Source organism: Delphinus delphis, chromosome 9 (genome assembly GCF_949987515.2).
Source record: "Delphinus delphis chromosome 9, mDelDel1.2, whole genome shotgun sequence".
Taxonomy (NCBI): domain Eukaryota; kingdom Metazoa; phylum Chordata; class Mammalia; order Artiodactyla; family Delphinidae; genus Delphinus; species Delphinus delphis.
This window is the reverse complement of record NC_082691.1, coordinates 21,407,775-21,435,618: the sequence shown is the minus strand read 5'-3', so window position 1 is coordinate 21,435,618 and position 27,844 is coordinate 21,407,775. Positions and strand designations below refer to the sequence as shown.

Here is a 27,844-nt window from a genome sequence, read left to right as displayed (position 1 = left end):
TGGCACCGTAAGCCCTCTGCAAGTAATGCAAAAGAAGAAGGAAGCACACCCCAACCCCAACAAGCAATCAGGCACCACCCCTATCGATCCCTTACATATTTACTTGTTGCCTCACTCATAGTTAAGAGTTAAGATCCGAGTTAAGATCCTGAGTAACATCCAGGCATGTTCAAGTCCTCCTGATGGCTCAGCCACCTTCCTTCAACTCATTCCACACACTAGAGCCACCTCAAACACTTTTCTTAGGGCGTAACTCTCTCCCCTGCTGAAAAATCGTCACTGGTTCTGTACTGCTTGACAAAGCACGTCTTACCTCCTTAGCCCAGCGGTAAGCCTGTTGGTGGACTGCCGCTCCTCCTTTCTAGCTGTTTCACTCAGTTCCTGCACACGGCTCTGTACTCCCCCCAACACTGGGACTGTACCTCGCTCCCAGCCTGAGCTTGGGAGCCCGGCACGACACTGACCCTCTTCCTTCTCTCTCTCATCCCTTCAAGACCTTAATCAAATCGCACGCCCTTCACGGAGCCATCCCTGAGTCTCCACAGCCCGCATTGCTCACTCTCCCTCTCCACTCCCATGCCACCTGTTTGCACACCATGGATGTTCTGCTCTTTACCCTGGTTGACTGTACACAGGATGCAGCCCGTGTCTTATTCAACTTGGAATCATTCACAGTGCCTGCTTCCATGACTAATACACAGCATGCACGATAAAATTTGTTGAATGGATGAGTGAATGAATTTTTCAACTCAGTTCTCAAAGCTGGTAGTTAGGGTTGGTGAACAAATGCCATACGGTGTGCTTATCAAGAATTATGTTAGAAAGGAGAGGGAATGAGTATCAGTTGAGTCCCTAGCATGCGTTAGGCTTCATACGAGGCACATGATGATGATGCAGCATTATCTAATGTATCAAGTACTTTCGAATAACACAAAATACATGCATGGAGTGCTTACCATGTGCTAGAAACTGTGCTGCTTCATAAAATTTTTTCATTTAATACCACAATGCTGGAGGTAGGTGTTATTAACTCTCTCCATTTTACAGACAAAAAAACAGAAGTTACAGCATTCACACGAGGGCATGCCGCCTGCCTCCACACATTCTGCCTCACGCCACCATACTTACTCCCAAGTATTCTCATTTAATACATATTTTTAAAAAACACAAGTACAGGGCTTCCCTGGTGGCGCAGTGGTTGAGAGTCCGCCTGCCGATGCAGGGGGCACGGGTTCGTGCCCCGGTCCGGGAAGATCCCACATGTCGCGGAGCGGCTAGGCCCGTGAGCCATGGCCGCTGAGCCTGCGCATCCGGAGCCTGGCTCCGCAGTGGAAGAGGCCACAACAGTGAGAGAACCGCGTACCACAAAAAAAAAAAAAAAAAAAAAAAAAGGTACAGGCATACCTTGTTTTATTGCGCTTCACAGATACTGCGGTGTTTTTTTGTTTGGTTTTTTTTTTTTTTTTTTTACAAATTGAAGGTTTGTGGCAACCTTGCATTGTCAGATGATGGTTAGCATGTTTTAGCAATAAAGTATTTTTAATTAGGCAAACATAACTTTCATATGCACTGAGAAACCAAAAAATTAGTATGACTGGCTTTCTTGCAGTGGTCTGGAACTGAACCCGCAATATCTCCAGGGTGAGTCCGTAACAGCCTGGGAATCAGGTGGGGGAGAATCAGATGTAGATTACTGTGGACACAAGGACACTTTTAGAGATGACAGATATGTTCATTTTCTTGATCATGGTGATCATTTTGCAGGTTTATACAGATATGCAAACTCGCCAGATTTTACTTTTTGAATATGTGGTGCTTCTATTATGTTAATAAAACTTTAAAAAAATTTAAGTAGCATCATGTTTAAACAGTGCATCAAAATATCTGAAACAAAACTCCCTGAAAATTGTTGCATTTTTTTTTTGCTGTTAAGTTTAAAAGTCATTTTAAAGTTTAATATCTGGCATTATCCACTGACAACTGAGAGGAAACAAAACCTTGAGCACCTCTGGCAGCCTCAACTTGTTCTCCAAACGCAGTACTAACAGGTAAAGTGTGGAAAGAAGCCCATCACAAAGGATCATACACTGTGCGGTCCTATGTATATGAAGTTTCCAGAATAGGCAAATCCACAGACAAAAAATAGGTTAGTGATTTCCAGGGGCTGGAGAACTGGGGGGTGATGACTCAGGACACAGGGTTTCTTTTTGGGATAATAAAAACGTATTAGGTTGTAGTGACGGTTGCACAACTCTGAATGTACCGAAAAACTGCCACATTGTACACTTTAACCAGGTCAATTGTATAATACGGGAATTATATCTCAACAAAGCTGTTTTTTAAAAAAGGTAAAACGTCTGACGAGATCTGAATTAAGCAGTCACACTTTTCTTCAAGGTCCTTTCCTCTTGCTATATTGTTTCTAAGCCCGTCCATCGCAAAAGAGTAGCTTATTTTAAAGAATTTGATCTCTAACACTACTGGCCCATGAAACTCAAAGAAATAGTGCCTACAATTGAGATTCCAAAAAGAAAAAAATAGTTTTTTACTTTTTATCCTAATCAGAGTTTGATAAAGTACGTAGAATGGGGAAATTCTTGTTTATTTACAGAAATCAAGCACCCACTTGGCATTTTTCTTTACTAGATCAAGATTTTTCTTGGTTGGTCCTCCTTCTTTAAAGCTACAAATGGGAAAATCCCCAAGCCCGTTATTAACCTGTACACTAGTTAATGTTTCACTTTTCTTGGGGAAAGGGAAAAATCCCAACATTTATTCAACCACTACTCTACCAGATGCTTTAAGTACACTGTCATCTAACTCTGTGAAGCAGATATTACTGCCATTTCACAGAAAACCAGACCAAGGCAGAGGGTCACTAAGACACTTGCCAAGGTCATACAACAAGGAAGTGTCCAATCAGGAGTGGAATCAAGGTCTTCTGACTCTCAAGACCCTCTCTCTTCATTAAACCATAACTCTTTCCATGGCATAGATAATGTTAACTTCAAAACAATGAAACCCACATGCTTGTTAATATTAAGTATATGTGTTTCTGTACATGAATGAGACAGAAAGATTTGACAAAAATCTGTTCAAACCATATTTTCTAAAAAAAAATCACTTTTAAAGAGGACTTGAGTTAATCCTTTTCTTCCAACTGAAAGTATCTTTGTGCTGTTTTAGGAAACTTTAATATCTGTACTTCGCAACTCATATTTAAGATTTGAATTAAAAATATTTCTTTTTCATATTTATTTTGACGATATAGGTGAACACTGAATAGAGATTGATTTTACCAAAATACCACCGATTCAATTAAATATGAATGCTAATGTTGTATATTTTTGCCATACTATCCATATTAGGAGTACAAGATGCATCAAAATGGCTTAATATTTTTAAACTCCTCCTTGATTATAAAAGAAAATGTGCTTTATAAAATATTTGGAAAATATAACATAAAGATAAGAAGAGTAGCCATCCATTATATCCATGTGCAGAGATTACAACCACTGTTAAACATTATGCTATTTTTATGCATGGTTAAGATCATAGGATATTCATATTTTCTACTCTTTTTTTAAATTTCATATTATGACATTTTCACCCATCACATAAAAAAGTGAAACACATACTGATTTAAAAATGAAACAAATTCTTGAGGAAACCTGTCAGAAAGCAAAACAAAAAAATAAAAAGAAATGAAATACAGGGGAAATAAAGTTACAGAGGGTTGATCTAGGAGATCCAAAATATAATCAGTAGTTGTTTTACGACGAAAAGATGGAGGGGAGGAAATTTTCAAGGAAATAGACAAGAAAATTTCCTAGAACTGAAGGCAACAGATTTTTACACCTAAAGGGCCCACCAGGCATCGAGCATGATAAATAAAGAACCACACATCCTGGTGAAACTTCAGAACATTGGTGCCAAAGATATGATCCTCAGAGTTTCCACAGAGGAAATCAAGGTCCCACACAAAGGATCAAGAAATGGCACTGAACTTCTCTAAAGCAATACTAAAAAGAAGGTCATGGAGGTAATGCTTTCAAATTCTGAGAGAAAACTGTTTCCAAACTAAAATTCCATTCCCACACTATCAATCAACAATGAGAATAAACTCAGCCTTAAAAAAGAACAAAACAATGCCATGTGCAGCATCATGTATGCAACCAGAGATTATCATACTAAGTGAAGCAAGTCAGAAAGAGAAACACAAATACCATATGATATCCCTGATATGTGGAATCTAAAATATGGCACAAATGAACCTATCTACAAAACAGAAACAGACTCACATACATAGAGAACAGACCTGTGGTTAACAAAGGGTAGGGGGTAGGGGAGGGAAGGACTGGGAGTTTGGGGTTAGCAGATGTAAACTATTATATATAGGATGGATAAACAACAAGGTCCTACTGTAGAGCACAGGGAACTATATTCAGTATCATGTGATAAATCATAATGGAAAAGAATATAAAAAAAGAATGTCTCTTTGTGTATAAATGAGTCACTGCTGTACAGCAGAGATTGGCACAGCATTGTAAACCAACTATAAATTCAATTTAGAATAAAGAGTGAGAATAAAGACATTTTAGACAAGCAAGGTCTCAAAAAACTATCGTCCCGTGTACCCCCTCTCAGGAAGCTCGTTAAGAGTGCGCTCCACCAAAAGGAGAAAATATCCAAGAGGGGGAACAGGTGGGACGCAGGAAACAGGGCCACAGTGAGGAGGGAAAGGGGCCCAGGAGGGCGGTGAGGGAGAGCCCGGAAGGAAGCCACAGAGAGCCTGGAGGGCATCAGCCCAGATTAGAGCCTGGTGCTGAAAACCTCCTGAAGGTCTCCCCCTCGGGAAGATGGTCCTGAGAAGCCATGGGAAGGAGGGAAATGATCAGTCATAAATACATAGAAAGTTCAACAGACGAAAAAGGAGGGATCATTAACCTCAGAGGGAAAAGTATGTGAGACAGGAGACATGGCCATACTACATTGGTTCATCAATGAACGATACTGACATAGTCACAATAATGTAAATAGTAAGGGGAAAGCTCAAGTAGAAGCACGGGAGAGATGGGGAGGGATACAGAGTGGGTTACATCTGATAGTAATGTGAAGGACCACAGAAAAACAAACACTGCGTGATTCCACATATCTGAGGTATCTAAAATAGTCAAACTCATAGAATCAAAGAGTGGAATGGTGGTTGCCAGGGGCTGTGGGGGAGAGGAATGTGGGGAGTTACTATCAGTGGGCGCACAGCTTCACTTAAGCAAGATGGGGAAGCTCCAGGGATCTGCTGTACAACATGGTCCCTGCAGGCAACAATAATGCATTGTACACTGACAAATTTAAGAGGGTAGATCTCATGTTAAGTGTTCATACCACAATAAAAAGAAAAGAAATATGAAGACAAACTCCAAAGGAAATAAAGGGGCCTGGGTGGCAGAGGCTGGTTAGGGGACTGGTATTTGTCTTATAAGCCTGTCGGTAATATGATTTTTTAAAAAAAACCTGTATACATGCTTTTTTTCTTCCCCTCGATAAAAATAAAAAAGCAACCTGCTGGCCTACTACAGTACAAATATAAAATAACTGCTACGTATCATTTTTTCAAAGGGCATCCTATTCTTCAATATCATACATTTAAAGAATGCGTGAGATTTTCAAAGTACTTTCATGTGTCACATTGAATCTCAAAACAATCCTCGTCACCGAAACTCTCTTATCCTAACTTCATAGATCCCTCCCCTCCACCCCCCCCCCAAAAAAAAGAGTTCCTTGAGGGACTGTGATAGAAATAAGGTCACACACGGACAGGATTCCTGAGCCTGAGCCTGGTTCCCAGACTCCTGGTGTCCCACTTTTTCTACCAGGCCATGCTGTGCAGCCTCAGTCCCGTGTCTCTCTCCTACTCCAATATGACTGTCCCTCTCACTTCTACAGCAGTAACTGATAAGGACGGCCTCCTTCCACTAACGAAACTCGGAGGTGCCTGCCTCCCTCCCTCTTTGAAGTTCTCCAACCTCCTTTCTCCTAACTGTTGGAGACTATCATCAACACTAACAATCAGAGAAGGTCACTGAGCCACTGCAAGAGCACAAAGCACATGAACAACTTGAAGCCTGTGAGCGGACCCACTGCTCCAATGACCCAGAAAAGGCAAATATCAGGAACGAAGTACTGTTGTCTAACCAGGCAATGCAATTGTGTAGCTCTGCTAATAACCCATTTTCACTTTGTTGAGAGCTGATCTATTATTTTATACTTTAATCACATGTCTTTTCCAGAACACTTTCATATTCATAAACCTAAACATAACATACTATAATGATGTAAATTCCATTATATAGTCATCATAACCCTACATATATCATATTATCCTCTTCTTCCAAAACAATAATTTGAAGATCTGTATTATTAAACTCTAGCGTCCCAATATCTAATTAAAATAATTTCGAGAAATCTGATTAAATTCTGAACTGGCCTAACGATCTGAAGTAAGTATGCTTTACATAGTCTTTAAATTTTTTTAAATGAATAACTCTATCACACTTAGCAGTTCTTAAAAATTAATAATCTGGGCAACTTAAAGGGATAAAGTATGGACTTATAGTATTCTATGAAAATAAAAGAAGTCAACATGCATTTAATCTAGTTAGTTCTAGGCTTTTATTGGAAACAAGGAGAAAGATGTAGGTAAATGATAAGAAAATAAAAATTGGATTAAGACAAATGAGTCTTCTCTCTTACATGATGCCACATCTGTTTAAATGCATTCATACTGAGCCTTCTTTTTGACGTTTTCTAAAAAACAAACCGCCTTAAAAAAAAAAAAAGCTTAATAACGAACCCAAAACAATTAATAAAATGGGAATAGGAACATACATATCGATAATTACCTTAAATGTAAATGGACTAAATGCTCCCACCAAAAGACACAGATTGGCTGAATGGATACAAAAACAAGACCCATATATTTGCTGTCTACAAGAGACCCACTTCAGACCTAGAGACACATACAGACTGAAAGTAAGGGGATGGAAAAAGATATTCCATGCAAATGGAAACCAAAAGAAAGCTGGAGTAGCAATTCTCATATCAGACAAAACAGACTTTAATATAAAGACTATTAGAAGAGACAAAGAAGGACACTACATAATGACCAAGGGTTCAGTCCAAGAAGAAGATATAACAATTGTAAATATTTATGCACCCAACAAAGGAGCACCTCAGTACATAAGGCAAATACTAACAGCCATAAAAGGGGAAATCGACAGTAACACATTCATAGTAGGGTCCTTTAACACCCCACTTTCACCAATGGACAGATCATCCAAAATGAAAATAAATAAGGAAACCCAAGCTTTAAATGATACATTAAACAAGATGGACTTAATTGATATTTATAGGACATTCCATCCAAAAACAACAGAATACACATTTTTCTCTAGTGCTCATGGAACATTCTCCAGGATAGATCATATTTTGGGTCACAAATCAAGCCTTGGTAAATTTAAGAAAATTGAAATTGTATCAAGTATCTTTTCCGACCACAATGCTATGAGACTAGATATCAATTACAGGAAAAGATCTGTAAAAAATACAAACACATGGAGGCTAAACAATACACTACTTAATAATGAAGTGATCACTGAAGAAATCAAAGAGGAAATCAAAAAATACCTAGAAACAAATGACAATGGAGACACGACGACCCAAAATCTACAGGATGCAGCAAAAGCAGTTCTAAGAGGGAAGTTTATAGCAATACAATCATACCTCAAGAAACAGGAAACATCTCAAATAAACAACCTAACCTTGCACCTAAAGCAATTAGAGAAAAAAGAACAAAAAACCCCCAAAGTTAGCACAAGGAAAGAAATCATAAAAATCAGATCAGAAATAAATGAAAAAGAAATGAAGGAAACGATAGCAAAGATCAATAAAACTAAAAGCTGGTTCTTTGAGAAGATAAACAAAATTGAAAAACCATTAGCCAGACTCATCAAGAGAAAGAGGGAGAGGACTCAAATCAATAGAATTAGAAATGAAAAAGGAGAAGTAACAACTGACACTGCAGAAATACAAAAGATCATGAGATTACTACAAGCAACTCTATGCCAATAAAACGGACAACCTGGAAGAAATGAACAAATTCTTAGAAATGCACAACCTGCCAAGACTGAATCAGGAAGAAATAGAAAATATGAACAGACTAATCACAAGCACTGAAATTGAAACTGTGATTGAAAATCTTCCAACAAACAAAAGCCCAGGACCAGATGGCTTCACAGGCGAATTCTATCAAACATTTAGAGAAGAGCCACCACCTATCCTTCTCAAACTCTTCCAAAATATAGCAGAGGGAGGAACACTCCCAAACTCATTGTACAAGGCCACCATCACCCTGATACCAACACCAGACAAAGATGTCACAAAGAAAGAAAACTACAGGCCAATATCACTGATGAACATAGATGTAAAAATCCTCAACAAAATACTAGCAAACAGAATCTAGCAGCACATTTAAAGGATCATACACCATGACAAGTGGGGTTTATCCCAGAAATGCAAGATTCTTTAATATACAAATCAATCAGTGTGATAAACCATATAAACAAACTGAAGGATAAAAACCATATGATCATCTCAATAGATGCAGAAAAAGCTTTCAACAAAATTCAACACACATTTATGATAAAAACTCTCCAGAATGTAGGCATAGAGGGAAACTACCTCAACACAATACAGGCCATATATGACAAACCCACAGCCAACATCATCCTTAATGGTGAAAAACTGAAAGCATTTCCACTAAGATCAGGAATAAGACAAGGTTGCCCACTCTCACCACTCTTATTCAACATAGTTTTGGAAGTTTTAGCCACAGCAATCGGAGAAGAAAAGGAAATAAAAAGAATCCAAATCAGAAAAGAAGAGGTAAAGCTGTCACTGTTTGCAGATGACATGATACTATACATAGAGAACCCTAAAGATGCTACCAGAAAACTACTAGAGCTAATCAATGAATCTGGTAAAGTAGCAGGATACAAAATTAATGTACAGAAATATCTGGCATTCCTGTACACTAATTATGAAAATCTGAAAGTGAAATCAAGAAAACACTCCCATTTACCATTGCAACAAAAAGAATACAATACCTAGGAATAAACCTACCTAAGGAGACAAAAGACCTGTATGCAGAAAATTATAAGACACTGATGAAAGAAATTAAAGATGATACAAATAGATGGAGAGATATACCATGTTCTTGGATTGGAAGAATCAACATTGTGACAATGACTCTACTACCCAAAGCAATCTACAGATTCAATGCAATCCCTATCAAACTACCACTGGCATTTTTCACAAAACTAGAACAAAAAATTTCACAATTTGTATGGAAACACAAAAGATCCCAAAGAGCCAAAGCAATCTTGAGAACGAAAAATGGAGCTGGAGGAATGAGGCTCCCTGACTTCAGACTATACTACAAAGCTACAGTCATCAAGACAGTATGGTACTGGCACAAAAACAGAAAGATAGATCAATGGAACAGGATAGAAAGCCCAGAAATAAACCCACGCACATATCGTCACCTTATCTTTGATAAAGGAGGCAGGAATGTACAGTGGAGAAAGGACAGCCTCTTCAATAAGTGGTGCTGGGAAAACTGGACAGCTACATGTAAAAGTATGAGATTTGATCACTCCCTAACACCATACACAAAAATAAGCTCAAAATGGATTAAAGACCTAAATGTAAGGCCAGAAACTATCAAACTCTTAGAGGAAAACATAGGCAGAACACTCTATGACATAAATCACAGCAAGATCCTTTCTGACCCACCTCCTAGAGAAATGGAAATAAAAACAAAAATAAACAAATGGGACCTAATGCAACTTCAAAGCTTGTGCACAGCAAAGGAAACCATAAACAAGACGAAAAGACAACCCTCAGAATGGGAGAAAATATTTGCAAATGAAGCAACTGACAAAGGATTAATCTCCAAAATTTACAAGCAGCTCATGCAGCTTAATAACAAAAAAACAAACAACCCAATCCAAAAATGGGCAGAAGACCTAAATAGACATTTCTCCACAGAAGATATACAGACTGCCAACAAACACATGAAAGGATGCTCAACATCACTAATCATTAGAGAAATGCAAATAAAAACTACAATGAGATATCATCTCACACCGGTCAGAATGGCCATCATCAAAAAATCTAGAAACAATAAATGCTGGAGAGGGTGTGGAGAAAAGGGAACCCTCTTGCACTGTTGGTGGGAATGTGAATTGGTTCAGCCACTGTGGAGAACAGTATGGAGGTTCCTTAAAAAACTACAAATAGAACTACCATATGACCCAACAATCCCACTACTGGGCATATACCCTGAGAAAACCATAATTCAAAAACAGGCATGTACCAAAATGTTCATTGCAGCTCTATTTACAATAGCCCGGAGATGGAAACAACCTAAGCGCCCATCATCGGATGAATGGATAAAGAAGATGTGGCACATATATACAATGGAATATTACTCAGCCATAAAAAGAAACGAAATTGAGCTATTTGTAATGAGGTGGATAGACCTAGAGTCTGTCATACAGAGTGAAGTAAGTCAGAAAGAGAAAGACAAACACCGTATGCTAACACATATACCTGGAATTTAAGAAAAAAAAAATGTCATGAAGAACCTAGGGGTAAAACAGGATTAAAGACACAGACCTACTAGAGAATGGACTTGAGGATATGGGGAGCGGGAAGGGTAAGCTGTGACAAAGCGAGAGAGAGGCATGGACATATATACACTACCAAACATAAGGTAGATAGCTAGTGGGAAGCAGCCGCATAGCACAGGGAGATCAGCTCAGTGCTTTGTGACCACCTGGAGGGGTGGGATAGGGAGGGTGGGAGGGAGGGAAACGCAAGCGGGAAGAGATATGGGAACATATGTATATATATAACTGATTCATTTTGTTGTGAAGCAGAAACTAACACACCATTGTAAAGCATTATACTCCAATAAAGATGTTAAAAAAAAACAGAACTTAAGAATTTATCAGTATACTGAATTATTATGATTTCTAGACTAATCATAAAAAAAAAAGATTACGTAGAAAGACTTATCATGTATCTCGATAAAAAATCCCTTTGCAAAAATGTTTCTCCCAGAATATTTATTCAAAAATTTAGCTCAATTTCAATCAAAATAGCAAAAAAAATTTTTTTGAAATAAAAAAAAATTTATAAATTTCATCTGAAGAACTAATAGGAAGGAAGAGCCAGAAGGTTTTTTTAAACCTAAATGAAAATGAGCACAGATATTAAATCAAATATTAAATTTACAAACATTAAAACAGTGTGATCTTGTTGCCAGAAAAGATAGCTCATTGGAACAGGATATTCCAAAACAGGTATACTGGCATATATACAAGTATATGAATACTGAATATAAGGTTGGAATTTCAAATCAAAGAGGAAATAGACGATGATTTAATAAACAGTGTTGGAATTTAATAAATGGTGTTTATATCTGAGCTGGTTGTCTAAGACATACATAGATATGTAAAGCACCCTATATGTACCAAACTAGATTCCATATGGATTAAATAATTAATTTTAAAAAGTGAAAAAAAAACCCAAAATACAGGTGATGATGTATCTGATAGCTAGCAGAAATAGCCTTTTTAGGCACACAAAGGAAAAAATAATAAAGTAAAATATTGGCATATTTGCATAAATATTAAAAACTTTTCTGTGTTAAAAAAAAGTCCCCTTACCCCCTCAAAAAAAAAAAGTGATGAGCTGGAAACAAAACTTTGCAACATCTATGAGAAAGGATTAAAATGGTTAAATATAAATAAATTCCTATACATCTGTAAGGAAAAAAAGTAACACTTCAATGGAAGAAAGGTCCAAGAATACTAGAAGATAATTCACAAAATAAGACCGCATAAGCCTAAGTAACTTAAAAATGGTTTAGCCTGATTAGAAGTAAAAAAGAAATGTAAATTAAAGTGTCATCATCTTTCACCTTTCATCAGCAAAGGTCTTTTTTATTTTAATGACAAAGCTAATTGTTGGTTAGGAGTAGAGAAAAATAGATCCTCTCTCATACTTTTGGGGGGAGTGTAAACTGATGCAATATTTTTGGAGGACAACCTAACAATGAAGTATGAAGTGCCATAAGAAAGAAAAAAGCTTACACTTCATTAAAGAATGCAGTTCTCACCCTTTTCTGCCTTATTATTCCTCAAAGCACTAATCATCTTCCTTTTCTGCATTATTCCTTTTCCTTCCTTTTCTGCCTTATTATTCCTCAAAGCACTAATCATCTTTCAATATTCCACATCATTTACTTGACTACTGTCTCTCTTCCAATAAACCTAACTTCCAAGGAGGCCAGGTTTCCTTTCTGCCTTGTTCATGGCTGTATCTCTTGCACCTACAACAGTGGAATTTAAGAACCACTCATAAGCCACAATCACCCTGATACCAAAACCAGAAAAATATACTACAAAATAGAAAATTACAGGCCAATATCACTGAAAAACATAGTTGCAAAAATCCTCAACAAAATACTATCAAACTGAATCTAACAATCCATTAAAAACATCATTCAATATGATCAAGTGGTATTTATCCCAGGGATGCAAGGATCTTCAGTATCTGCAAATCAATCACTGTGATACACCACATAAACAAACTGAAGAATAAAAACCATATGATCATCTGAGTAGATGCAGAAAACGTTTGACAAAATTCAACACCCATATGTGATAAAAACTCTCCAGAAAGTGGTCATAGAGGGAACCTACCTAAACATAATAAAGGCCATATATGACAAACGCACAGCTAACAGCATTCTCAACAGTAAAAGCTGAAAGCATCTCCCCCAAGATCAGGAAAAAGACAAGGATGTCCACTCTTGCCACTTTTATTCAACATAGTTTTGGAAGTCCTAACAACGGCAATCAGAAAAGAAAAAGAAATAAAAGGAATCCAAACTGGAAAAGAAGAAGTACAACTGCCACTGTTTGCAGATGACATGATATCATACATAGGAAATCCTAAAGATGCTACCAGAAAACTACTAGAGCTCATCTATGAATTCAGTAAACTGCAGGATACAAAATTAATACACAGAAATTTCTTGCATTACTAATACTAAAATGAAAGATCAGAAAGACAAATTAAAGAAACGATCACATTTACCATCACATCAAAAAGAATAAACTACCTAGGAATAAACCAACCTAAGGAGGCTAAAGACCTGTACTCTAAAAACTATAAGATGTTGATGAAAGAAATCAAAAATGACACAAACAGATGGAAAAATATACCATGTTGTTGGATTAGAACCATCAGTAGTGTCAAAATCACTATAATACCAAAGGCAATCTACAGATTCAATGCAATTGCAATCAAATTGCCAATGGCATTTTTCACAGAACTTGAACAAAATTTTTTTTTTAATTTGTATGGAAACAAAAAAGACCGAGAATACAAAAACCAATCCTTAGAAAGAAAAACGGAGATGGATGAATCAGACTCCCTGACTTCAGACTATACTACAAAGTGATAGTCATCAAAAAAGTATGGTACTAGCACAAAAACAGAAACATAAATAAATAGAAAAGAAGAAGAAAACCAGAAGTGAACTCACGCACCAATTAATCTACCAAAGGAGGCAAGACTATACAATGGAGAAAAGACAGTCACTTCAATAAGTGGTGCTGGGAAAACTGAAAAACTACATGTAAAAGAGTAAAACAAGAACATTCTCTAATACCATACATAAAAAAGAACTCAAGGGGCTTCCCTGGTGGCGCAGTGGTTGAGAGTCCACCTGCCGATGCAGGGGACGCAGGTTCATGCCCCGGTCCGGGAGGATCCCACATGCTGTGGAGCGGCTGGGCCCGTGAGCCATGGGCCCTGAGCCTGCGCTCCGCAGCGGGATAGGCCACAACAGTGAGAGGCCCGCGTACCCCAAAAATAAAGAACTCAAAATAGATTGAAGACCTAAATGTGAGAACAGGCACTATAAAACTCTTAGACAAAAACACAGGCAGAATTGTTTGACAAAAATCAGAACAGTATCTTTCCGGATCCACCGCCTAGAGTAACGAAAATAAACACAAAATAAAAAGGGGGATGTAATAAAAGTTAAAAGCTTTTGCATAGCAAAGTAAATCATGAACAAAAAGACAATCCACAGAATGGAAGAAATATTTGCAAATGAAGTATGAACAAAGGATTAATCTCCAAAATATACAAAGAGCTCATGAAGCGCTAAATCAAACGAATAAACAACCCAGTCAAAAACAGGGGAAGGGGCTTCCCTGGTGGCGCAGTGGTTGAGAGTCCGCCTGCCAATGCAGAGGACACGGGTTCGTGCCCTGGTCCGGGAAGATCCCACATGCCACAGAGCGGCTAGGCCCGTGAGCCATGGCCGCTGAGCCTGCACGGCCAGAGCCTGTGCTCCGCAACGGGAGAGGCCACAACAGTGAGAGGCCCGCGTACCGCAAAAAAAAAAAAAGGTTATTACCCATAAAAAGAGTGAAATAATGCCATTTGCAGCAACATGGATGGACCTGAAGGTGACAATACTAAGTGAAATAGGCCAGACAGAAAAAGACAAATAGCATATGATATCACCTACAGATGAGATCTAAAAATTGATACAAATAACCAAATTTACAAAACAGAAACAGAGTCGCGGACTTAGAAAACGAACATATGGTTACCAAAGGGGAAAGGTGGGGCTGGAGGGATACCTTAGGAGGTTGGGATTAACACCTGCATACTAATATCCATAAAATAGATCATCAACAAGGATCTACTGTCTAACACAGGGAACGCTACTCAACAATCTGAAAGAACTTATACAGGAAGGGTCCGAAAAAGAGTAGCTATGTGTCTCTGTTTACCTGAATCAAGCTACTTAAAGCTAAAACACACACAACATTGTAAAGCCACTATACTCCAATATAAACTAAATGTTAAATTAGGAAACAAAAGCAAAAACGAAATTCCTACAACATTCTCCTCGGGCCTTGGGACCCAGAGAGCTTCACATCCCTGGAGCCCCAGCAGCCTTGGTTTCCAAAGGCTGGATGTCATGGGGCTTAGGGAGCTGGGAAGGATGTGCCAGCAAATGAGCTCTCCTTGGACCTGCAGTGCCTGATCCCTTCGGGATGGACCACAATCTCCAGATCCACGATGGACCTCTGACAGCAAGGCCAAGCCTAGTGCAGCCAAAGGATGGTGGACCCTCTGGGCCGGAAGGGCTCTGAAAAGTCACCTGGTCCCCATGTCTCCTGGTGCTGGGGTTCCCACCTCCAGCCTCCTTCCGCAGAGTCACCCCACTTACGGATGCCAGCACCCTCAGCACAGCGCTTTGGCAGAGATTGGGATTTGTCCCGGGGGAAAGGGAAGGGGGTGGAAGTATTGAGACACAAGTCCTTGGTTGTCTGTTCTGGCACATTCCACTCATTTAAAACCCAGCAGCAGGACTTTCCCTAAGCCTCTCATTGCCCGAGTAACCAAAGTTGGGCAACCAGAAATGCTGCTGCCTTGTTTCCTGGAATGACAACTTTAAAACCAGTGCTTACATACGGTCACCTTATCTTTGATAAAGGAGGCAGGAATGTACAGTGGAGAAAGGACAGCCTCTTCAATAAGTGGTGCTGGGAAAACTGGACAGCTACATGTAAAAGTATGAGATTTGATCACTCCCTAACACCATACACAAAAATAAGCTCAAAATGGATTAAAGACCTAAATGTAAGGCCAGAAACTATCAAACTCTTAGAGGAAAACATAGGCAGAACACTCTATGACATAAATCACAGCAAGATCCTTTCTGACCCACCTCCTAGAGAAATGGAAATAAAAACAAAAATAAACAAATGGGACCTAATGCAACTTCAAAGCTTGTGCACAGCAAAGGAAACCATAAACAAGACGAAAAGACAACCCTCAGAATGGGAGAAAATATTTGCAAATGAAGCAACTGACAAAGGATTAATCTCCAAAATTTACAAGCAGCTCATGCAGCTCAATAACAAAAAAACAAACAACCCAATCCAAAAATGGGCAGAAGACCTGAATAGACATTTCTCCAAAGAAGATATACAGATTGCCAACAAACACATGAAAGGATGCTCAACATCATTAATCATTAGAGAAATGCAAATAAAAACTACAATGAGATATCATCTCACACCAGTCAGAATGGCCATCATCAAAAAATCTAGAAACAATAAATGCTGGAGAGGGTGTGGAGAAAGGGGAACCCTCTTGCACTGTTGGTGGGAATGTGAATTGGTTCAGCCACTGTGGAGAACAGTATGGAGGTTCCTTAAAAAACTACAAATAGAACTACCATATGACCCAGCAATCCCACTACTGGGCATATACCCTGAGAAAACCATAATTCAAAAACAGGCATGTACCAAAATGTTCATTGCAGCTCTATTTACAATAGCCCGGAGATGGAAACAACCTAAGCGCCCATCATCGGATGAATGGATAAAGAAGATGTGGCACATATATACAATGGAATATTACTCAGCCATAAAAAGAAACGAAATTGAGTTATTTGTAGTGAGGTGGATAGACCTAGAGTCTGTCATACAGAGTGAAGTAAGTCAGAAAGAGAAAGACAAATACCGTATGCTAACACATATATATGGAATTTAAGAAAAAAAATGTCATGAAGAACCTAGGGGTAAGACAGGAATAAAGACACAGACCTGCTGGAGAACGGACTTGAGGATATGGGGAGGGGGAAGGGTGAGCTGTGACAAAGCGAGAGAGAGGCATGGACATATATACACTACCAAATGTAAAATAGATGGCTAGTGGGAAGCAGTCGCATAGCACAGGGAGATCAGCTCAGTGCTTTGTGACCACCTAGAGGGGTGGGATAGGGAGGGTGGGAGGGAGACGCAAGAGGGAAGAGATATGGGAACATATGTATATGTATAACTGATGCACTTTGTTATAAAGCAGAAACTAACACACCATTGTAAAGCAATTATACCCCAATAAAGACGTTAAAAAAAAACAAAAAGAAACCAGTGCTTATGGGTACTTCACATTCACAAGGCCTGTGAGGCTTAAATGAAAAATGCCCTCTAGAAATGTAGTGTGGTAGGTGATTGAAAGAGAATTGAAAACAGAGCCGACTTTCAATAAGCCCATTTCAGGAGGTAAATTTTATTCACGAGGTTTTTTCTTGTTTTGTTTTGTTTTTTAAAGCACATGAAAAGCTTAACATCGCTCATTATCATAGCACATCAAAACTACAAGGAGGTATTACCTGTACCAGTTACAGTGGCCATCATTAAAAAGTCAACAAACAGCAAATCCTTGAGAGAGTGCGTACGGAAAAGGAACGCTCCTATGCTGTTGGTGGGAACGTAAACTGGTAACAGCCACTATGCAGATCGGTATGAAGGTTCCTTAAAAAAATAAAATAAATCTACCATATGATCCAACAATCCCACTCCTGGGCATATATCCAGAGAAAACCGTACTTTGGAAAGACACATGCACCCCAACGTTCATTGCAGGGCTATTTTCAATAGCCAAGTTGTGGAAGCCACCAAATTGTCCACCAGCAGACGAATGCATAAAGATGTGGTACATATATACAAGGTAATATTAGCCATAAAAAAGAATGAAACAACACCATTTGCAGCAACTGGCTGGACCCGGCAATGATCACATCAAGTGAAGTAGCCAGACACAGAAAGACAAATGTCATCTAATATAGCTCGAAGGTAGGGTCTAAGGTGGAAATGATACAAATGAACTTATTTGCAAAACAGAAACATACGCACAGACTTTGAACGCCAACTTACGGTTGCCGGGGGTGGGTGGAAACATGGCTGGTAGGGATAAATTAGGAGTTCACACTTAACATGTACCCACTTGTATATAAAACAGATAATCAACAAGGACCTTCTGTTTAGCACAGGGAACTGTACTCGTTATTTAGGTAATACCCTAAATGGGAAAAGAATTTGAAAAAGAATAGATACATGTGTATGTACAACTGAATCACTTAGCTGTACATCTGAAACTAACACCACACTGTATATCAACTATACTCCAATATAAAATAAAAATTAAAATAAAAAGCAAAGAAACACAAAGAACTCCTGCCTTTAAAAAAAAAGAAAGCTTACACTTCATTAAAGAATTCAGCTCCCACCCCCCAACTTCCTTTTTCTGCCTCATTATTCCTCAAAGCACCAATCATCTTTCAGTATCCCACATCATTTTCTTATCTGTTTATTGTCTCTCTTCCATTAAACCGAAGGCTCAACGAAGCCCGGCTTTCTGCTTTTTTTTTTTTTTTTTTTTGCGGTACGCGGGCCTCTCACTGTTGTGGCCTCTCCCGTTGCGGAGCAAGGCTCCGGACGTGCAGGCTCAGCGGCCATGGCTCATGGGCCCAGCCGCTCCTGGACCAGGGCACAAACCCGCGTCCCCTGCATCGGCAGGCGGACTCTCAACCACTACGCCACCAGGGAAGCCCTTGTCTTTCTGCTTTTTCATGGCTCTCTCTCTAGTACCTAGAATAGTGGAGTTTAAGAACAACTGGCCTGGTGAGTTCTCAGAAATTGAACCCAGTTTCTTCAATATCTCCAAATCATCAGAGTTCAGAGATGTATTTGGTTCAGAGTTCAGAGATGTATGTGGTCACTCACTTTCCTGTTTGAAATGAAAGAAAACTAAAGACAGCATTACTACTACTGTATTTTTAGAAACCGTGGCCCAAAAACCAGGAAGGAATTTTTACCGAACAGGTAACAGACCCATCTTGGCCCCCTACCCTAAACCCTTCTTCTCACAGCCTGACTCCATGTTTCTCTTCATACCAGGTTCTCCAGAAGACATAAAATTTTCTTGTTCCTCCCATCCACAAAGTTGAAACATACACTAAGGCTTTATCTATTAATATCCTGACTCATTCTTAAACAGTGCTGAGAAAATATTCATGTTACTCAATTCTGTTAACTAGGATTAATACTATGAACATTCTTTAGCATCAAAGTGACAATATGGGTTTTTTGGGTTTTTTTTAAATCTCACATCCTTTAAAGAAAAATAGACACACTTACTAAGGTAAACGATCTAACACCACCGCCACCGACCCACTCCCCAGCCTCCTGCCTTACTGCAGATCAACGCTTCAGGGATACCTCCACTCTTTTCATCCCACCCACTTCCAGTGTCTACTAGTTCCTTATCTCTCAGTTCCCCACAAGGCCTGGCAGGACAGGGGTTGTTGGAAAAGAGAGGCCAAGTGGGGTAGGAGGTGTAGAGGGGCAAGAAACTAAGAAAGGAGAAAAAAGCACTCCTGTCACTGGGAGCCACCGACTCCCTGCTGAAGTGAAATTTCACTCATCTCATAAACCACAGGCCAAAGGTTAATAGTCTCATCCTAAGTATAACTAGCATATCGAAAGCCCAGTAACCTATTCCCAACTTTTAAAGGAGTGGAAGGTTATCTGACGATTTCTTTTACAACTTTAGCAGCTTTTTCCAAGGATGAAGAGCCAAGCGCTCCAGGCTTAACCCTTATAATTCATATTCCAAAACACAGGTTACTATTTTCTAGAACACGCCATGCACTTTCTCTCCTCTGTGACCTTCCCCACGCCCATCATCCACCTGGAAAACCACTGCCAAATAGTTTTTATCTTTCTAGGCCCAGCTCAAGTATCATCTCCTCTGTAAAGCCATTTCCAATCCCACCAGTCAGAATTAATTGCGTCCTTTCCTATAGTTTTAAGACATCCGTTCCTACTTCTGGTTGCCACCACATCAGAGCTGGTTATTCACACATGTACTTTGCTGCTCAACTGTGAACTTGAAGGCACCTTATTCATGTCATCTCCCCAGAACCTTATCGTACAAAAGAGCTCAATTAGCTAACTGGAGTGTCATAATACAATTCACAGCAACGTTAAGTGATACATATATTAAGAGCAAATGTGCAGCACTCAGAAAGCCAGATGCTACCTCTTTGGAGCACGGAACGCTGCTGTGATCTTTTTCCATCATCAGCCATCTGAGAACATTTGGAATAGAGGGATTTTTCCACGTTGGCCAAGGGTTAACAAATCTCCCATCCTTTCCTTTCTTTGATTTAGTTACATCTTCTTCTAGTCTGTAATCCAGTTTGAAACTCTTCCTGGAAAACCTAGAAGAATCACTTCCTCCAGAATTGCGTGAATTTTGGCGCTTTCTTACTGCTTCTTTAGGATATTGGCAAATTGTCCTCAGGGACTGGTTGCTTTCATTTTCATCCATGTCCTTTCGTGAAGAGCTAAAAAAAAGGGGGAGGGGGAATATACTGAGTTTAACATACAGACATTAAAACATACACGTAGTATTATTTCTTAACCAATAAAAATTTCCTCAAACTTATAACAATGTCTCTATTAGGCTCAAACTTTCTTCCTGCAAAATACAATTTTAGAATCCAGTATTACTGCTTGCTAAATAGAAAAGGTGTTTGCTTTACTTATTACTGCCAAACCTTTAAAAAAATTCCTTATGTGGGGCTTCCCTGGTGGCGCAGTGGTTGAGAGTCTGCCTGCCGAGGCAGGGGACACGGGTTCGTGCCCCGGTCTGGGAAGATCTCACATGCCGCGGAGCGGCTGGGCCCGTGAGCCATGGCCGCTGAGCCTGAGCGTCCGGAGCCTGTGCTCCGCAACGGGAGAGGAGAGGCCACAACAGTGAGAGGCCCGCATACCGCAAAAAGCAAAAAACAAACAAACAAAAAAGGAGGTTCAAAACTTGATGAAGATCTTTACGTTATACTGATTTTCAACCAATTTAAGACACCATGAATTTGTAAGGCAGTTATTTTATGTGCCACTAAGTTAAAATGTTATCAACTATAATTATGTCCTGCACTGTATGATTCACCCTGACATGGGTGGTGTTAAAACCGGAATAAAATGTCTTAAAACTGATGAAATACACCATTTTATAGTGTGCTCCTAGGTACTATATATTAAGTTTCTGTTTGCTTTGCTTTCCTTTAGCTTTTTAGCAAAACTGGTTCAGTCAATAAACTCAGTTAAAAATGAAATTCACGGAAAATCAAAGCAGTATTTTCTTTGCCGATGCATGTTGTGCACGTAACTCCCACAGAACATTCTCTCTTTTATTTATTATCCAGTGTACTTCCCATGCTTGGGACATACCTGCCCTCCCATTAGTCTCCTAAACGCCTGTGGGGTTAACACCATTCTCAAGGGAAATCTGTACTGCATGTGAAGGGAGGGGAGGACAGTTTAATTTTAACCTGCAAAGCCCTGTGCAGACATTTCAATGAACTGAAACAGTTTCATTAGCTATGTAATCTAGCAGTGTATTAAAACGACCCTTTTCTTTACTAAAGATAGGAGGGCAAATATAAAATTGTGAATTCATGGGCAGGAGACAAGATGGCGGAGCAGAAGGACTTGAGCTTACCTCCTCTCACGAAAACACCAAAATCACAACTAACTGCTGAACCACCATTGACAAAAAGACTCGAACCTACAAAAAAAGATATTCTACACCCAAAGACAAAGAAGAAGCCACAACAAGACAGTAGGAGGGGTGCTTTCACAATATAATCAAATCCCATACCTGCCAGGTGGGCAACCCACAAACTGGAAAATTACTATATCACAGAGGGTCTTCAACAGAAGAGAGCGCTCTAAGCCCCATGTCAGGCTCCCCAGCCTGGGGGTCTGGCATGGGCAGGAGGAGCCCCCAGAGCATTTGGCTTTGAAGGCCAGTGGGGCTTGAGTGCAGGAGCCACACAGTCCCGGGGGAAACAGAGACTCTACTCTTCGAGGGTGCACACATGGTTTCATGTGCACTGGGACCCAGGGCAAAGCAGTGAGTCCACAGAAGCCTGGGCCAGACCTACCTGCGGGTCTTGGAGGGTCTCCTGGGGAGACGGGGTTGGCTGTGGCTCACTGTGAGGTCAAGGACACTGGTGACAGAGGCCCCAGGAAATATTCAACAGCGTGAGCTCCCGTGGAGGTCGCCATTTTGGCACAGAGACCCGGCCCCAGCAACAGCCTGCAGGATCCAGCGCTGGGACGCCTCAGGCCAAACAACCAATAGGGTGGGAACATAGCCCCACCCATCATTAGACACGCTGCTTAAGGTCGTCCTGACCCCACAGCCGCCTATAAACACACCCCTTGACACGGCCCTGCCCCCCAGAGGGACAAGACCCAGCTCCACCCACCAGCAGGTAGGCAACAGTCTCTCCCACCAGGAAGCCTGCACAAGTCCCTGGACCAACTTCACCCACCGGAGGGCAGACGCCAGAAGCAAGAAGAACTACCATCCAGATCATCCAACAGAAAATCAATAAGGAATCAGAGGGCTTAAATGACACATTCGACCAATGGACTTAATTGATACTTACAGAACATTCCATCTAAATGCAGCAGAATACACATTCTGGAGTGCACATGGAACATTCTCCAGGACTGATCACATGCTGGGCCACAAAGTGAGCCTCAGTAAATCTAAGAAAATTGAAATCATATCAAGCATCTTCTCTGACCACAACGCTATGAGATTAGAAACTAATCACAAAGAAAGAAAACTAAAAAAACACGTGGAGGCTAAACAATAACACGTTTAGTAACACGTTGTTACTGAACAACTAATGGATCACTGAGGAAATCAAAAAATACCTACCTAGAGACAAATGACAGTGAAAACATGATGATTCAAAACCTATGCGACATAGCAAAAGCAGTTCTAAGAGGGAAGTTATAGCAATACAGTCTTACCTCAGGAAACAAGAAAAATCTCAAATAACCTAAACTTACACCTAAAGCAACTAAAGAAAGAAGAATAAAACCCAAAGTTAGTAGAAGGAAAGAAATCATAAAGATCAGAGCAGAAATAAAATAGAGACAAATAAAAGAACAGAAAAGATAAAAGAATTTGAAGCTGGTTCTTTGAAAAGATAAACAAAATAGATAAACCTTTAGCCAGACTCACCAAGAAAAAAAGGGAGAGGGCTCAAATCAATAAAATTAGAAATGAAAAAGGAGGGACTTCCCTGGTGGTCCAGTGGTTAAGACTCCATGCTCCCAATGCAGGGGGCCCGGGTTCAATCCCTGGTCGGGGAACTAAGATCCCACATGCTGCATGGTGCAGCCAAAAAAGAAACAGAAAGAAAAAAAGAAGTGAAAAAGGAGAAGTTACAATGGACACTACAGAAATACAAAGGATCTACTACTGGATGTACTACTGCAAGCAACTATATGCCAACTATAAGCCAAACCAAACAAAAAGGAACCACACTCAGTAATAACTGCCATTGTCTATAATAACCCACAGCAGCCTGTACATCATGAGTGCTCAATAACTATTTATTGACCGAATAAATGAACAGGAGCTTAAATCCTAATCACTCTTCACTGAGACAGAGTTAATTGTTTCTGAGAGAATCTGCTGGGAATAAAATTACAGGAGAAGCAAAAGTAACCAAAGGACAATGAGACAAAATTCAACAAAGGGCATTCCCTCTAAGTCTACTAATTATGGAGATAAAAATCGAAAAATCTTAGGGAATACTTCAGTAGTTGAATTCTATGGTGGTAAAGTGGTGACAAAGTGGTAGAGACCAGAAGATGCCTACCATAAAATCTAATCCCCCTTTTCTCCTCAGTAACAGAACACCAGTTTTACTTAGGGTAGCTATGCACCAGTTAATGACTACATTTCCACACCTTCCAGCTAGGGATGGCCGATGCGATCGAAGTAGAAGTCTTATATAGGAAAGGGAGGCATTCTGGATTCTTCCTGCATCCTGCTGCCTGGAGCCATCTTGAGCCATGAGTATCACGGCCACTTCTAGGAATGGCGTAGACGACTAGGACTTCAGACAGAGGCCACGTACCAAGCCTGGACCTTGCAACTCTGGATCTCCCCAAACTAATCCTAACTGATACAATGACCATAACTTGGAAGTTTAGGGAAGCTATAAAAACACACAAAGTAACTATCCAAAAAGAGCGCCTTCCTAATCCAAACATGGGTACACAGAGCAGCACACATGACTACTATAGGTATATCGTTTATTGAGCACTATATGTGTCAGACATTTTATACACATTCATTATCTCATTTAATCCTCACAACATTCCCTCAAGGTAGATAGATATTACCCTCACGTCACACGTGACATACCAGAAGTTCACAGAGGGTAATAATTTACCTGAAGTCAAAAGGCTGTTAACAGTTGGACCTGGAAATCCAACCCAAGTTGATCAGACTGCAAAATTCATGCTCTTTCCACTAATCATGTTGAATATGCACGGAAAATCCAATAAATTTATCTTAAACAGATACCTAGGTTCTAAAGTTAGTTGCATACAGCCAACAGTATGGTCTCAGTGACAAGGCTAGCCTTTCTTGCTTTCAACAATGTCTTTTTTCTCCAATGTCTCTTTTATCCCCTTTCAAAGTAAAAAGCACTTAGTAGACACTCAATAAATACCAGTTCCCTTATTTTTCTTTTTATAAATGTACTTATTTATTTATATTTTATTTTATTTTTTTTTTGGCTGTGTTGGGTCTTCGTTGCGGCGAGCAGGGGCTACTCTTCTTTGCGGTGCGTGGGCTTCTCATCGCAGTGGCTTCTCTTGTTGCAGAGCACAGGCTCTAGGCACGCGGGATTCAGTAGTTGTGGCTCGTGGGCTTCTAGAGTCAGGCGCAGTAGTTGTGGCACACAGGCTTAGTTGCTCTGGGGCATGTGGGATCTTCCCAGACCAGGGCTCGAACCTGTGTCCCCTGCATTGGCAGGTAGATTCTTAACCACTGCGCCACCAGGGAAGCCCTATAATTGCCCTTTTAATATTACACAGCGATTTCAAATGATGTAACTATCCTATTTAATTGCTAAATTATTTTCATTTAAAATTACACAGAAAAGAATAATAAATTACTCCTATATTTCAGTCATATAAACAGAAAATACACATGGGGCCTTGAAGATATTTTCCTTGCTTTGAAAAGATGCCTTTGAGTTCATCCAGCATATAACCACCTGGCATTTTATCCTTCCAGCTGGAAGAATTTTTAATCAAGTCCAATGAAGAGACTTTCAGGTAAGAGGATCAACACCTCGGGGCTTTCCCAGTTTTAGCACTGAAAGTCCTATATCCTGGGAATGCCCTCAGTTCTGGGAAAACCTGAAAGATTGATCACTCTGCAGCCTCAGGGTACCATATATATGCATAGTAATGCCTTCAACAAAATGTGGGCAGTGTATACTAAATTGGAGATGAGCTTTATTATAAAGTATGATTTTAAGATATTTGGGCAGCTAAGCAAAAAGAAATTATAAAGCTCTACATAATCGTGCTTAACCAAGAGAATGTTGCCGAGAACATCAGACGTTTATGTCAAATTCTTCTGTGATGATATTCGATACACGCTCCAGCATTCACATTCACCCAGTTAAAACATGGGCTCCGAAAGGCACGCATACATTTACACACGATGGACAGTTTGTCTACATATAAAATTGAGACACTATATGAGGAAAGAATAAGAAAGGAATGGACTTTCAAGTAAGAATTTTAAAGTACGAACGGTCCCCGACTTACAATGGTCCAACTTATGATTTTTTGACTTTACAATGGTGCAAAAGCGATATGCATTCAGTAGAAACACTACTTCGAACTGTGAATTTTGATCTTTTCCCGGGCTAGTAATATGTGAACCAAAAGATACTCTCTTCCCTTGCTGGGCAGAGGCAGCAAGTCACAGGTCCCAGTGGGTGACTGGGGTCGCTGGCTAGCAATCACCAGGGTAAACGACCCATACACTTACAAGCATTCTGTTTTTCACTTTTACTATAGTATTCAATAAAGTACATGGGATATACAACACTTTCCTATAAAACAGGCTTTGTGTCAGACTGTAGACTAATGTAAGTGTTCAGAGCATGCTTAAAGTAGGCTAAGCTATGATGTCCGATAGATTAGGTGTATTAAATGCATTTTCAAATTATGATCTTTTCAACTTCAGTCATGTTTATGAAGATGTAACCCCATCGTAAGTCAGGAAGATCTGTACCTCATCTCTGTGAAATGGTGGAAACATTTAATTTTGACGTTTCACTTTTGTGGCAACATGAGAGGCTAAAAACTCTTGCAAGAGTAGAAATACGAGAGACTTCCCTAGTGGCACAGTAGCTAAGAATCTGCCTGCCAGTGCAGGGGACACAGGTTCGAGCCCTCGTCCAGGAAGATCCCACATGCAGCAGAGCAACTAAGCCCCTGTCCCACAACTACTGAGCCTGTGCTCTAGAGCCCGCGAGCCACAACTACTGAAGCCAGCGCGCCCTAGAGCCCGTGCTCCGCAACGAGAAGCCACCGCAATGAGAAGCCCGCGCACCACAATGAAGAGTAGCTCCCGCTCGCCGCAACTAGACAAAGCCTGTGCACAGCAGCAAAGACCCAACGCAGCCAAAAAAAAAAAAAAGTAGAAACAGGAAATCTAAGTTAAGGGGTTGGACCAGCCGCATACGAAGGTCCTTTCTAACTTGAACACTCCATGACCCAAGTCATCATACTGTGACCCCTTTCTTTTACAGGAGAAGCAAGTCAGGGCAGAGAGGTACATGGCACTCCAAGGGTCCAGCTCTGTCTGGTGATGGAGCCTGGACTGCTGATTAGCCATCTTCTCACCTGAATTATGCCTAGAAACACTTAGAACCAACAGAGCTTGTGGTCAGCATGGGGAGATAAATGATATATTTCACCTCATGGTGGGTATTTCACTTAGTTTAGCTCATAAACAGATAAACTAGCCTCAAGTTTAAAAAAGAACTTCGAGCTCAGAAATTCTTTAAACCATCATTAGTTACTTCAACCACAGAATAACACAATACAGATAGTAGTACTTTGCATTAACTCTCTAAAGAAGCCAAAGGAATGAACACAGTAACTTGAAAAGAAAACGAACATCTTTGTAGTTTGAAAGACCTTCAAAATACAGAAAACAACTTTCAAAACAAATTATTCTGTCATCCAGTTTTCCTAGCAACAGGATCTTTTGTAAGCAAATCAAGTGTCTGCCCATTTTAAGGGGTGCCAGAACAATGAGGAAGCTTGGTTTTCCTATATTCTGACCATTTCATTCTTATAACTGAGAGAGATTACAGAGAAGCACAGAAGTCTACAGCCATTTTTTACTGTCCCTTAAATCTGGGAAGGCCCTCAAATTAGATAAACAGGAAAATCTACTGCCCCCGAGGGGAAAGGTGAATTGTTCTAGGTAGCAGGCGTACACTGAGTTGATTTTCAATCATTTCTGAATTTATGCTGATCCATCTAGATGTCAGCCCTGTGCCCCCATAGCCAGTGGTACTTACCATTCACACCCAACAGGTTTAGGGCTGCAACTTATGGCTGTGATGCTGACCAAAGTTTGCTGATCCCAACCACTATGACCTTGGCTTCAGCTGGTACCACCTCCTTTCTAATAAGCAGCAGCTGTGCATACACGTACTGGGCCAAAGGCCAGGGCTGTTGTGCTAAGGAACCCTGGGTAAATTACTAAAATCTCCCAGGCTCTCAGTTTCCTGTTTCCCTCATAGGTGGAAGGGCATTAATAATCTCACATATTGTACGTCTCTAAAACCAAAGTAAATATAAATATATACAAGAATACTTGAAAGAGCTTTGTAAATTATAAAGTTATAATACATTATTTAACCAGCTGAGTTGGCAAAAGACTATCTCTGACATAACAAGACTGCCCCTGGGGATATATG

At 40.0% G+C, this 27,844-nt stretch overlaps 1 protein-coding gene across 3 annotated transcripts in view; it reads right to left on the bottom strand.

The window, feature by feature from the left end:
- The window catches only part of NAPEPLD (N-acyl phosphatidylethanolamine phospholipase D), an 86,111-nt gene that overhangs the window by 11,388 nt on the left and 46,879 nt on the right, over positions 1-27,844 (bottom strand). For all 3 annotated transcript variants that reach the window (XM_060020297.1, XM_060020295.1, XM_060020296.1), the window contains exon 2: positions 20,050-20,356. In XM_060020297.1, coding sequence (XP_059876280.1) covers positions 20,050-20,340 — 291 coding nt within the window. In that variant the 5' untranslated portion in view covers positions 20,341-20,356. The remainder of the gene's footprint in view (positions 1-20,049; positions 20,357-27,844) is intronic.